Source organism: Gopherus evgoodei, chromosome 7 (assembly GCF_007399415.2).
Source record: "Gopherus evgoodei ecotype Sinaloan lineage chromosome 7, rGopEvg1_v1.p, whole genome shotgun sequence".
NCBI classification, from domain to species: domain Eukaryota; kingdom Metazoa; phylum Chordata; order Testudines; family Testudinidae; genus Gopherus; species Gopherus evgoodei.
In genome coordinates, this window is record NC_044328.1 from 76,374,649 (window position 1) to 76,388,880 (window position 14,232).

Consider the following 14,232-nt stretch of genomic DNA (forward strand, 5'->3'; position numbering starts at 1 on the left):
GGTGAGCATGGACCTGTGGGGTGCCTCACCCCCTACCCAATGCACCTTTTGTGGGTGGGGTGTGCCAAAATCCCATGGGGTTGTTCCTGGGGATCCCTCGGCTGGGCAGGGGGCCCAACCTCAGAGTAAAATCCCTGGCCGAGGAAAATGAGGCCAAGAAAGACCAGGCCTGGCACCAGCTTAAGAGGGGAGGTGTGTAGCAGGGTGCTGGGGCAAAGGCACCTAATTAGCCCCTGTTCAGCCAGCCCCAATCAGGGGAAATAGATTGGGGCTGGGGAGAAGTCTGATGCCTGGCCTTTAGAACTGGCTGCACCTGTGGACCAAGGCTTCAAGGGCTGTAAAGGCTGGCTGGCAGCCGGAAGAGAGGAGAACAGCCAGGGGAAGGTCAGTCTCCAGGCTGAGGGCAGACTCCATGTAGGAAAGGAGATTGTCAGGCCTGCAAGCTCTGTAAATAGTATCACTGGTGGTGGGAACTTAGGTAAAATAAAGCCATGGATCTGCAGCAAGAGAAGCCTCTCTGTGCTTTATTGGGGCAGCAGAGGGCCTCAGGGAGAGGGGCAGGCGGAGGACCCTGTTACAGCAACCTATGGCACGTGTGCCGAAGGCGGCATGCGAGCTGATTTTCAGTGGCACTCACACTGTCCTGGTCCTGGCTGCCGGTCCGGGGGGCTCTGAGTTTTAATTTAATTTTAAATTAAACTTCTTAAACATTTTATAAACCTTATTTACTTTACATACAACAATAGTTTAGTTATAGATTATAGATTTATAGAAAGAGACTTTCTAAAAAGGTTAAAATGTATGACTGGCACGCAAAACCTTATATTAGAGTGAATAAATGAAGACTCGGCACCCCGCTTCTAAAAGGTTGCCAGCCCCTGACTTAGACTGTTTGCTCTTGAAGGCTTTTTTGTTCTGTGTTGGTACAGCGCATAGCACAATGGAGTCTTGTCCCACAACCGGGGCTCCTGGGTGCTATAGTAATATAAATAAGTAATAATCTGCAAAAATATGCATCTTTGGATCCTGATTTGGAAGTTTCAAAGCCCAAAGTTCAGGGGTGCTCAGATTTGGGGTTTTTGACTGAGACGCATCTCTAGTTTTCATGACCCATTTGACAATATAATTCATAAAACCACATTCACATTATGGGAGACCCAGTAAAAACTGTTTATAGAATCAAAATACAGGGACTAAGGGGGAGCGTTTTAGTCCCAGATTAGGCGTCCAACCACCACTTATGTGTTTTGTAAATCGACTGCTACCCCTACATTATAATGTCCCAAAAGTAATGACAGGTAAGGTCAGGCTGGCACTACCATTCAGTCAAATATCAGGAAAGATGTTCAGTAATTGACTCAGTGTTGAGATGGGCATGCATTTTTCAATTTGCGTATAATAACAAAAGATACTGGAATGGCTGTTGGAAAAGCACGTGAAACTCTGGTACCAGGCCAGTGAGCAACCAAGGCATTGACCTGAGTATGAAGAACTGTCAGACTCTAGTCCCTGCTACACACCGGAACCGTATTTGCAACTGGATACATGGACAATACAATGAGGTTATAACTGAGTTTTACCTCGGTTGCCTGTATTCATAGTATAGACAGGGACTGTAAGTGGCATTACCAAAATCAGCAGTGCTGCCTGTTCATTCCAAAAGGCAAACAGCCCATGTTTTGCTCAGCACTGGCTTGGGGAAGGCTGGGTCTAGAAGGAGCACCTGGACACAAACTGCATTTTAAAACTGGGTGTGTAAATAACTGCACCTTGTCCTGTTGTGCTTGCAACCTGCCACCTTAATACACATTCTCTCTCTCTCTCTCCCCCAACATACTTCATACATTAACATTTGACATCCATGTGGTACAGAGGAGAACTCAATGAAAGTTCTTGTAAAATAGTTTCCACCCAGCTTTTAAATTGGTTGCACAATCAGAATAATACCCTTGCTCTATAAAGTTGTAGTTGTATTGTTAATTATTTGTATTATAGTAACGCCTACAGGCCTCAACTAAGATCAGAATCCCAATGTGCAAGGCACTTCCTGCCCTGAATTGCTTGCCGTCTAAACAGGCAAGACAGACAAAAAGTGGGGAGGGGAAACTGAAGCATGGAGTGTTGAAATGACTTGCCCAAAGTCAGTGGTTCCTGTTATGGGTTAATCACTATTCCCAAGATACAAGATTTATACAGTGTGACTTCAGAGCACAGATTGGGGCATGCGTCAACCTGTCACTCAAAAAAAATTAATCATTTAATAACATCAACTCCAGTCTGATATTTCAAGGCTTCAGCTTCACACCCTGCACTTTCACCTTCAGTGGATGGTGTTTTTTTATTTATTTTTACCAGACTGATTAAGACAAATTTTACTTTTTTTAAAATAAACACTTGATCATGAAATAAAATGTGGGTTGGAAACAATACACAAAGCTCTGGACACTTGGTGAAAATGTACTTGAAAATCCTTTGAGGTTTTTTGCCTATGCTTCCCCGGGCTTAATCTTAAATCAAGGATAGATCTCTGTAGTAAAGATGGGCCCACCTGGGCCCTTTAGTCTTCTTTGTCCTGATTCACAAGATATCAACCATGTACCTAACTTTAAGCTTGTGAATAGACCCACTGAATTTATTGGGACTGGTGCTGAAATGGAGCCATGAACTACAGCCCTGAACTGCAGCAGTAAGAAAATACGTCCCTGTCTCTGATCCCTCTTGTCATCCTCCATTTACAGGCCTCGATCTACACCACTTGAGACAACCTTTCACACTAAGCCCATAAAGTATTGGGACTGTCAAGTAAAGTCCTGGTGATTCTAACACAAAGGGGTTCAGATAAGAGCCAAACATCTGACACTTGTTGAACCTCCTAGCATTGAAGTTGTGGTTATTTATCTGTATTTTAACCTTGGTGGCTCAGCCACAGCACTATCACAGTATGGAGGCCCGTACAAAGATAGGGACAGATCCTTAGGTGGTGTAAATTAGCATTGTTCCATTGATGTCAATGGTCAGGGTCAAATGGTCTAGGGATTTTGCCGCCTCAAGCATGGCAGGCAGGCTGCTTCCCGCGGTTTGTCTGCGGAGGGTTCACTGGTCCGCCAAAGCCACGGGACCAGTGGACCCTCCGCAGGCACGCCTGCGGGAGGTCCACTGAAGCCGCGGGACCAGCGGACTCTCCGCAGGCAAGCCGCGGAAGGCAGCCCGCCTGCCGCCCTCATGGCACCGGCAGTGCGCCCCCCACAGCTTGCCGGCCCAAGCACGCGCTTGGCGTGCTGGGGCCTGGAGCCGCCCCTGCAATGGTGATACGCTGATTTGCTCCAGCTGAGCATCTGGCCCCTACAATAAATGACAGTCCCTGTCCCAAAGAAGCTTGAGTATGATGCTGATTTCCATGCCCACCAGTATGCTAGACACTCGCAATATAGATAGGGCATGAACCATGCTCCAAGGAGCTTAAAAAAAAAGGCCTTGGTCTTGCATTGTGACCTGAGCAGCACCTGAGCCTCACTGAACTGCAGGCATAGCAGTCCATCTGCACTTGTCACTGCAGGATCAGGGCCCAACTTCAGGCATGGCATGATGAGCGAGGTAAATGCAAGAGAAGGAAGGAATCCAACAATGGACAGCAAAAGCTAGTGCGTGACGTGAGGGAGATTGGTTTGAATGTGAGATCAGGCTAAAGACAAGGCTAGTGCTCTGGAGGTACCTTGGAGGGTGTCATAAACAGAAAAGTAAGAGTTAATAGAACAGAAGTACTTCATATCTCTTTTGCCTGTAAAGGGTTAATAAGTTCAGTGAGCCAGGCTGTCACCTGATCAGAGGACCAATCAGGGGACAGGATACTTTCAAATCTTGAGGGAGGGAAGTTTTTGTGTGTGCTGTTAGAATTTGGTGGTTGTTCTCTCTGGGTTCTGAGAGAGACCAGACGTGCAACCAGGTTTCTCTCCAATCTCCCTGCTACAGGTTCTTCTAAATTCAAAATAGTAAGTACTAGGTGATAAGGTGAGTTAGGCTTATGTTTGTTTTCTTTATTTGCAAATGTGTATTTGGCTGGGAGGAGTTCAAATGTGTATTTTGCTGAAAGGATTTTAATTTGTACTTGTATACTTAGGCTGGGAGGGTATTCCCAGTGTCTATAGCTGAAAGATCCTGTAACATATTCCATCTTAAATTTACAAAGATAATTTTTACTGTTTTTCTTTCTTTAATTAAAGCTTTTCTTATTTAAGAACTGATTGTTTTTTTATTCTGGTGTGAGATCCCAGGGGATTGGGTCTGGATCCACCAGGGAATTGGTGGGGAGAAAGGAGGGAAGGGGGAGAGAGAGGTTAATTTTCTCTCTGTGTTAGGATTACTTTCTCTCTCAGGGAGAGTCTGGGAGGGGAAGAGAGAAGGAGGGGGGGAAGGTGAATTTTCCTCTCTGTGTTAAGATTCAAGGAGTTTGAATCACAGTGATCTTCCAGGGTAATCCAGGGAGGGGAAGTCTGGGAGAGGCAACGGTGAGGGAAAGGGTTTACTTTCCTTGTGTTAAGATCCAGAGGGTCTGGGTCTTGGGAGTCCCCGGGCAAGGTTGTGGGGGGACCAGAGTGTACCAGGCACTGGAATTCCTGGTTGGTGGCAGCGCTACAAGTCCTAAGCTGGTAATTGAGCTTAGAGGAATTCATGCTGGTACCCCATCTTTTGGACGCTAAGGTTCGGAGCGGGGGTTTAAACCATGACAGAGAGCTTGAGACCTAGGAGAGATGTATGTGAGGAGAGACTTATGGCTTTGCAGACCTGCTCAGGCAAAGCATTCCATTCCTAGGGGAAGGCATGGGAGAAAGCCTAGAGCTGCAGACCCGCAGGTCCTCAAGGCCAGCAGCCCCAAAGGGAGTGCTGTGAACTTGATGCCTTGGAGAAAGGGGTGCCAGTGGAGGGACTTGGGCCCTGATTCAGCAAAGCATGTGCTTAACTTCAAGCGCATGAGTATCCATGGACTTCAGTGGGACTACTCAAAAGTGGATGGTTAAGCACATGTCTAAGATCTTTGCGTCCAAAGGGCTGATGTGATCTGATTGATGGGGAAGGAAGGTGACCTTAGTGGTTGTATTTTGAACTACTACTTTCTGATGCTATAGGGTGATCTCGTGGGTATGGCACAGTAAGAGGGCAGGGTGTGTGGGAGGCATGTGCTGCACTGCCTGGGCTGTATCCCTTATTCTGGATAACTATAAAACTTCATTCTTTATCAAGCCAGCATGGAACTCACTGCTAAGGCCTTGTCTACATACGCAAGTTATGCTGCTGCATACTGGTATATTTTAAGTGGTACAACACCCCTAGTGTGGGTGAAATTATAGTGATATAAAATATATACCGGTACAAAATCTGAATGTAGAGCAGGCCTAATAAAGCAAACAAACCTGTGAAATTTATTCCAAACAACCATCAGGTCTTGCCACTTTCCTAGCTGAGTTACACTGACTCAGAACTTTATTTGTGTGTTCATCATTTATCTTACTTATTTTTTAAATATGCAACTGCTGTTATTACTTAATGTTTTAAAGCCAAAGCTAATGTTCATCTGCATAAAAATTAGAACAGTTCACTCAGGACAGCCGTGTTAGAATTACTCCAGAGCCACCAGCATGCTGCCATAGAACTATGATGGCTTCCACTAGCTCGGAATCACATGCACCAAAACTTCTCCTTTGTGTGTGTTTTCTTTAGACAAGGATCCCACTAAAGTCTGCACTGGAAAAGGGACCGTGACCCTACGGGCATCTCCAGCCTCTGAGGAAAGGCCAAGTATCAGTCCCCCATCTTCTCAGGATGTCCAGCAGTCAGAAAGTAAGTCTAGTATGTAAAAGGTTAAGCATAAAATACAACAATTGTAACTGACCCCACATGGTGCTTGAGTCCAGGCCTTAAGTGCTAAAAGCATGATCCTCTCCCGCTAGCGCTAAAGACCTGAGCAAAAGCAGACTCATAAATCTCTTACATGAGGCAAGCTGCTTACGGAAGACAAAGCCCAGAACCTCTGAGCGTGAGTTCACAACCACTTATACACCACTGGGGAAAAGGCATATATGTTGCTGGCAGGAGTGCCAAAAAAATCATCCTTTCTTCCCAAGTAGGCCTTTGGGTCCCTCCTTTCATCGCAGGTCGCTGGGGGGGAATGGGAAGTGTCCTTTTGTAGTTGCTGCAGCAATGGCATTTATTTTTTTGCAGTAGTCAAGGGCACTGGGATGGCATCCCAAGTTGACAGTGTTGCCTTAGACCTCTGTGGTCTTTAAATAGCAGATGTGTAATTACTTAATTACAGGAGACAAGCAAAGTATCACTAACCCTGCCTGCACCTTGGATTTTGCATATAGAATAAACTCCCAAAGGGGAGATGCTATTAAAAGTTAGAGTTGTTCAGCTTCTCCGCTGAAAGTGAAGCAGATGTAATTACAGGACCTGTTGTTAGGAAAGGGTGATTCTAGTCTTTCCAGCCCTAATGCACTGCTTTCTACCTCCTCCTTCTCCTCCCCTCCTGCTCCACCCATGACCTCTCCTCTTTTCATTCTCTCCATTCTCTGCTTCCTCACCCCTACCCCCTTCACCTATCCTTCCTGCTGGCAGCCTCATAAATTTCCAGCAGCTTGAATGGCAATGAGCCTATTACTATGGAAATTAGCTCATTAATATGTCTTTTGCTGACTCCCTCAATCACTTAATGAAATGCATGTTGGAGCTGGAAGAGCTCTTTGCACAAAATGTGAGAGGCCAAAACAGCTAATGTGGGAAGAGGGGGAGGAACTCAGTGGGCAATAGGTAGATAGTCTCAGGCCATGTCTACATCTAAAATTTTGCAGCGCTGGTTGTTACAGCTGTATTAGTACAGCTGTATAGGGCCAGCGCTGCAGAGTGGCCACACTTACAGCAACCAGCGCTGCAAGTGGTGTTAGATGTGGCCACACTGCAGCGCTGTTGGGCGGCTTCAAGGGGGGTTCGGGGAACGCGAGAGCAACCCGGGAAAGGAGACCAGCTTCGCCGCGGTTTGCTCTCGCGTTCCCCGAACCACCCTGCAAACCTCAGGGAAGGAGACCTGCTTGTTCGGGGAACGCGAGAGCAAACCGCGGCGAAGCTGGTCTCCTTTCCCGGTTTGCTCTCGCGTTCCCCGAACCACCCTGCAAACCGCAGGGAAGGAGACCTGCTTGCTCGGGGGTTCGGGGACCGCGAGAGCAACCCGGGAAAGGAGACCAGCTTCGCCGCGGTTTGCTCTCGCGTTCCCCGAACCACCCTGAAAACCGCAGGGAAGGAGACCTGCTTGTTCGGGGAACGCGATAGCAACCGGGGAAGGAGACCAGCTTCGCCGTGGTTTGCTCTCGCGTTCCCGAACCACCCTGCAAACCGCAGGGAAGGAGACCTGCTTGCTTGGGGTTCGGGGAATGGGAGAGCAAGCTGGGGAAGGAGACCAGCTTGATTACCAGAGGCTTCCTCAGGTATGCTGGGATACCTGCTTATTCCACGGAGGTCAAGAAAGCGCTGGTAAGTGTCTATACTTGATTACCAGCGCTGGATCACCAGCGCTGGATCCTCTACACCCGAGACAAAACGGGAGTACGGCCAGCGCTGCAAACAGGGAGTTGCAGCGCTGGTGGTGCCCTGCAGATGTGTACACCTCCTAAGTTGCAGCGCTGTAACTCCCTCACCAGCGCTGCAACTTTCTGATGTAGACAAGCCCTCAGTGCCTCTAGCCACAGGGACTGGGCTGTAAAATGGCATCATGTTTTGTACCCCCACTCGTACTCGCAAAATAGACATCTCATTTGTCAATGGGTCTCTGGAGCAGGTATTCTCATGCGGCAGTGTTAGAAAGGACAGCTATGGTTATCCAGTTGACATCATTGCTTGACACTGAGACCCTGCATTTGCAGCTGTGTGTGGGGAGATTGGACTCCAAACTGCAGCACGAGAGCAGATAGCTCAGCTGAATGTCAATGACCAATTGTTTCTTCATTGCTCTGAATGAATCGCTTTGTGTTTGCAAAGGTCAGAAACTGTGAGGGCATCGCGTTTAGGGCCAGTTTCTATGGCGATTTGGCATCCCTGTCAGAAAGCATTGTGTGTGTGAAATGAAGTAGCTTGAATGTTGAATTCAGTGCGTACATGTTTGCTGTAAATGGAACAGTTATTTTTTTCCCTCATTTTTACATTCTCCTTCCCTCCTCTCTACAGCACACATAGCTCTGGAGACAGGAAAACCAGAAACAGGTACACATACTTGTTGATTTGTTTTGTTGTTGTTGTTACCCAGATGTATTTCTTGTTGCCCAGCAAAAAGCAACAGCTCCCCTCTCCTCATTCCCCATTCTAGCTAGAGTGAATTCACTCAGACCTGAAGTTCTCCTTCCCCTTTTAGATGATTGGAGGTTATCCTCTAATGGAGATATCCAGCCATCTTCTCTGGCTCCAAGGGCTATAGAAGTGTGAGTCCCAACCTCTCCTCAGAGGGCAAACACAGGTAAGCATCTTTCCAGGGGATCTGAGGCTTTTCTTGAGGGGTCAAGCACAGGATTCAGAGTCAGGAGACCCTGGGTTCAATTCGTAGGCTTGGTAAGTCTATGGGCTTCATTTTTTCCTATCTGCACAAATGGAGAGAAGCATCTTTCCCAGGAGTGCTGTGAGCTTAATTCTGAATATGTGTTAAAGCATGCTGAGCTCCTTGGTGGCCATAGTGGGGGAAGTTACTGTTCAACATTGTGTGGGAAGCTTAGCAAGAGGTAGTGATCCATTATTGTATGTCTTTTATGTATGCGCTCTGACCTTCCAACTGCAGCTGGCTGAATGGAGAATTTAAACTTCCTAAACACACAGAGTGGCCTTTAAAAATAACTAGAGAAGGCCTTGTCACTTTTAACACTAGAAATTATATAATCTTTTGTCAGCAATAGTGAAAAGGTTATTTCCTCCCAAGTCTAATCTGAAGTGTTGGATTGGTCTACCAAGCAAAGAGAAATGCTAACCTATGGATGGGTTATCAGTGTGCATGGATGCAATTTCAGGTTGATTCAGTGGGATGGGAAACCTCCGAGCAACTCTTCTTTATAAACTGCCTTCTTGAGGAATGCACCTGTTACTGCTCCTTTAATGTGAAATGGAGCCCGGTAAAATCTTATCCCTAGTACAGGGCAATGCTTTAATCATGGTGAGCTCTTGGCAAAGCCACAGATCAGACACTGTGCCTGAAATGTTAAGTGAAAGATGAAAGAGGCCACCAGTCGGCCGAGGGCATAAGAAGTAATGAAGCATAAAGGAGTGAGCTGCTTCCTGCATGAGACATGCAGCTGTTTCGCAGTCAGTTATTGGGCATATAAGTGAACAGAGATAGCTCAGTTTTAGTTTCCCAGAGCGCTGCTTATAGAAGAGTCCTGAAGGCACTTAAACTAATTTCAAATGAATAGGACCATATTCTGCTCTCAGCCACATGGGTGTAAATGTGGAGTACCATGGTCACTGTTAACAGGCAATCTGTAGCATCTGGAATGCGGCAGTGTTTTTCCAGTCGCCCAGCTGTATCTGCGGTATCACAGTGTGATAACAGGGTGGCTGCTGGCTGGCTCTCCATAGCAACTCCTGATATTCAGTGAGCTGTACACCAAGGATAACAAGAGCCTATCCAAAACTGTGGCAGCCCCTGCCAGAAATTACAAAAATAATAAATTAAACCACCCCCAAAAGGCCAAATTCCCCTCCCCCAGTCTGATTCCCCTCCTGACCATCTCCACAGCAGCACAGTATAAATACATGCGCCTTACATCATGCCCAGATTGCCAGTAGACTAGCTATTTTTGAGCCAGTGGGGAAGCCCACGCCGCCGCCAGGGCCACTCACAGGGAGTGCTGCACTGCCTTCCTCCTCATCCCCAGCTTGAGTGCCTCTGTTTAGCATAACACTGGTAGGATGGCTGCTGCAACTTTGAAATCTATGGGGCTACTCTGGATTTTATACCAATACAAGCGAGAATAGGAGCTGCCCCAAAGCTGCCTAGGGTGATGAATTTTAAAAGAGAACATTGATCAAGGCAATAAAGTTCTGAGCTGTCACAAGCTTCCAAAGAAGAATAGAGGCAATTCATATCCTGTTGTAGGTTGGCATTCTAGTCGTTTTCCGCCTAACAAATGGTGATTTACAGTTACTTGCAACTGTAAATAAATACAGTGAAACCTCCATGTAGCAAAGTTGGGAGGTTCTTTTGCTACAGTTCTTTTGCTACAGAACAATTTGACTCTAAGCAAAGATTTGCTCTAACTGGAATTGCAGTCTCCACGCTGCTCTAGAGTTGCAATCTGTACACTGCGATGCACTGAAACAATGAAGGAGTTTCTTTTTGCTTCTCTAGGAACATGATTATGCTATCAGAAGGCTTCACTCTAAAGATAAGTTTCTGGGAACCCAATTCTGCTATAGATTAAAATTGTTCTGTTTTTCTGAGGGTGCTTTGTGAATGAGGGATCTTTTTAGAAGGGAAATGGGGTGTCAATGGCAGAGGCACTGAATCAGATCTCGGCAATCTGCTTAGTGTGCTGTAGAGAAAGGCCTGAGCTGTAGAATTCATATTTCCTTCTGGATCTGAATGTGCCCAAATCTGGAGAGTGCTTGAGCCAGGGGTCATGGAACATAGAGACTGGTTCTGATAGTCAGATCTGCATTTCAAAGTTCCTGGGGAATGTTAGGAGCTTGGGTACCCAGGCTGCTCCCTGCGGTACCCAGAGTAAGGTTAGCCCTGAAAGCAAAGTGAGATGCTCTTCATAGATTTGAACTTGAAAGCTGGAAAACCTTTCCATACCTCAACAAGCAGCATTGAGAAGCGAGCAAGTGAGTTCCAGGCTTGACGATACCGTGTTAGCTTGCTGTTAACTTGTGCTTAGCTTGTGGCTAAACAAAAAGTCAAAGAAGCAGTGAGAGGCAAAAAGGCATCCTTTAAAACGTAGATAAATGCAAAGTAATGCACTTTTGAAAACATAATCCCAACTATACATATAAAATGATGAGGTCTAAATAGCTATTGCCACTCAAGAATGAGATTTTGGAGTCATTGTGGATAGTTCTCTGAAAACATCCACTCAGTGTGCAGTGACAGTCAAAAAGCTAACAGAATGTTGGGGACTCATTAAGAAAGGAATAGATAATAAAACAGAAAATGTCATCTTGCCTCTATATAAATCCATGGTACACCCACATCTTGACTACTGGTGCAGATGTGGTCACCTCATCTCAAAAAGATATATTCGAATTGGCAAAGGTTCAGAAAGGCAACAGAAATGATTAGGGGTATGGAATGGTTGCGTATGAGGAGAGATTAATAAAACTGGGACTTTTCAGCTTGGAAAGGAGACGATTAAGGGAGGATATGATTGAGGTCCATAAAATCATGACTGGTGTGGAGAAAGTAAATGAGGAAGTGTTATTTACTCCTTCTCATAACACAAGAACTAGGGGTCACCAAATGAAATTAATAGGCAGTAGATTTAAAACAAACAAAAGGAAGTATTTTTTCATGCAGCGCAGTCAGCCTGTGGAACTCCTTGCCAGAGGGTGTTGTGAAGGCCAAGACTGTAAACAGGGTTCAAAAAAGAACTAGAAAAGTTCACGGAGGATAGGTTCATCAATGGCTCTTAGCCGGGATGGATAGGGATGGTGTCCTAGCCCCAGTTTGCTAGAAGCTGGGAATGGGCAACAGGGGATGGATCACTTGATGCTTAATTGTTCTATTCATTCCCTCTGGGGCACCTGGCATTGGCCACTGTCAGAAGACAGGGCTAGATGGACCTTTGGTCTGACCCAGTATGGCCTTCTTATGTTGTTCTCATTGAATTCAATCCTATTAACCCAAGTCTAATGACCAACTTCATTATTTCAATTTTTTTTCTTTTTCCCTTCATTTGGTGCTGATTCCTCCTCCTTCCCTTGAATCTGATTGGACAGGCCCTTTCCCCTCCCCGTCCTCCTCTTCCAAAAGAGGAGAGCTTTGCATGGCACCCTCGCACTGACATGAAAGTAACCAATCTGCTGCCAGTGCCCATAATGGACTGTGTGTACCTGAATGCACCCAAACCTTATACACAGCGTGTGTCACTGAGCTGCAGCAGTCAGAGTTACTCCTCATCACCTGCACCCTTTGCAACAGTCCCCAGTGGGAAGCCATGCTTTTCCACAGGGCGTCCCCAAACAGCCAATTTGATTCCCAAGGACCTCGTGCATGCTGGGCAGTCACTTTCGGGAAGTAGCTCCTTGTTATCGGACACTTCATCCAAACATCAAAACCCTGCCAGGGCAGATCCTAGTAGTGAAGCTGGAATGAATTCCACGTATGGGACTAAAGCGGATAAAAAGGTCAGCAGTCTATATGTGGCTTGTTTATCTAACAGCACTTGCTCAGCTGCATCTGAAAATTCCACCAGCATTGCACATGACCAAACAGAGAGCCCCCGTTTGGGAACTGAGGTCACTCAAACACCAGCCACCAACACTGTTTCCTCTGTAACAGATACTGGAAAATCTCTTCCTCCCCCTCCTCCTGTCCCTCCCAGGCCATACTTTAACATTGTCCTCAGTAAAGACGCAGTTAGCTATGGTACAAGCCATTCCTCCAGGACTCAGTCTCCACCTCCTCAGACTGTGAGGGACAAAGTGCTAGAGTCCCAGAGTACGGCTGGCAGTGGGGACAGGATGAGAAAGGAACCTTACCTTACTCAGCAGCAGCAGCAGCAGCAGCAGCATCTGTACAAGGTGAAGGGACGCAGCATGGTATATGTTTTCTTCATAACCTTGTTTTCTTTCAGTTGTGCGAACGGTTCTCTAATTCGTACAGTATCCCCTAATGCTGTATTCACCTCTTCCTAATTTCTGCACATAGGTCGCTCTTGTGTAGCTTGATTCTTGTCATCTGCTATTTGATAACCTCTCACTTTCCCCGCCAAAGACTGAAGAGTATGTTTGTGTGGTGTGTGCGTGTTCTTTACAGGCTAAAATCAGTTGGGGGGGGGGTGGTCCACTATGGGAAATATTCCTGTTTAGGTAGGTGTAATCGTAGCAAGTGCTGCAATGCAGATGAACTGCTTTGTGGTTCAATCGAAAATTAAAGGACGGGGTGGAAAACTGGTATGCCTTGTCCAGTGTGATCATGGAGCCTTTGGCTGCCAAGCAGAACATCCCTAAGGGCATAGCTTGCTCAGAGAAAGGAGCGTCCAATGGTTTGGATGCATGCCAGCCTGTCACTGGGTTGTGCGCCCATGAAGGATGGATTGCCCCTTTGCGTAACCCCACCTTATTTCCCACAGGATGCCATTTCTACCACCACAGCTCAGCCTGAGATTATAGTAGTCCCACTCCTCCAGGTTAACACAGACAGAGAGCAAGAAGGCAGCTCCAGCACTCCGCCACCGCCTTTGGTACCTTTGGGGCAAGGTGCCACGTTCCCTGAGACTATTCCTACTGGCTCACCTCTGACTTTTCCGACACTAGACGATTTCATTCCCCCTCACCTCCAGAGGGGTCCCCACCATCACCATCTGCCCTCCTCACCTGGCATCTTGCCCCCAGTTTGCCCGAAACTGCCATCATTCTCACCGCCACCTCCATTGGTGCCTCCTGTCCCGGAGGCTTTGCACAGAGTCTTGGAGCCTGAAATCACTGGAGTCCTCTCACGTACAGTAAGCTTGTCGAGTACCCTCCTCACAGCTTTCCTGAATTTGTTTCCAGATTAAAATAACTTTCTCATTGGCATACTAAGCTTTGAAAGAGGAGCACTGACTAGTGCCTTGCCAGCAGCATGACCCCTGAAACCTTGTTTACGTCCTGTTACAGTGCATGTATGTCACCTACCTTATCTGGCTTGGGAACTTTGCAATTGTTTGGTTTTTCCCCAATATTTTACAGTCTCTCTCCCCTACCTCTTTCTCTGCTGAATAATCTACACCTTTGGCTTTAACCATCTTAGGGGAACGTACTATGTCTGATACTTGCACTTTTCATCTGAAAGAATAACACCTGCTGCTTGAGCTTTGGCTAGCTGATGGTCTCTCGACGACACGTCCCAGACCGTGTGTGAGTAACATCAGAAGCAGCAGAAGCAATGCAGCTGAAGGTTAAGGACGGCACGCTCTGTCCTGCATGGAGATAAAGGGCCACATGTTCTATGTGTATATTCCCACTGAAGACAATGTGAGGGTCAAGCCAAAACAGTCACCCACAAGC

General features: G+C 46.6%; 1 protein-coding gene across 1 annotated transcript in view; it reads left to right on the forward strand.

The window, feature by feature from the left end:
• Positions 1–14,232, forward strand: part of SORBS1 (sorbin and SH3 domain containing 1) — a 279,021-nt gene that overhangs the window by 182,583 nt on the left and 82,206 nt on the right. Inside the window, 5 exon segments of the mRNA XM_030568445.1 lie at positions 5,716–5,835; positions 8,212–8,247; positions 8,396–8,443; positions 8,446–8,497; positions 13,529–13,688. Coding sequence (XP_030424305.1) covers positions 5,716–5,835; positions 8,212–8,247; positions 8,396–8,443; positions 8,446–8,497; positions 13,529–13,688 — 416 coding nt within the window.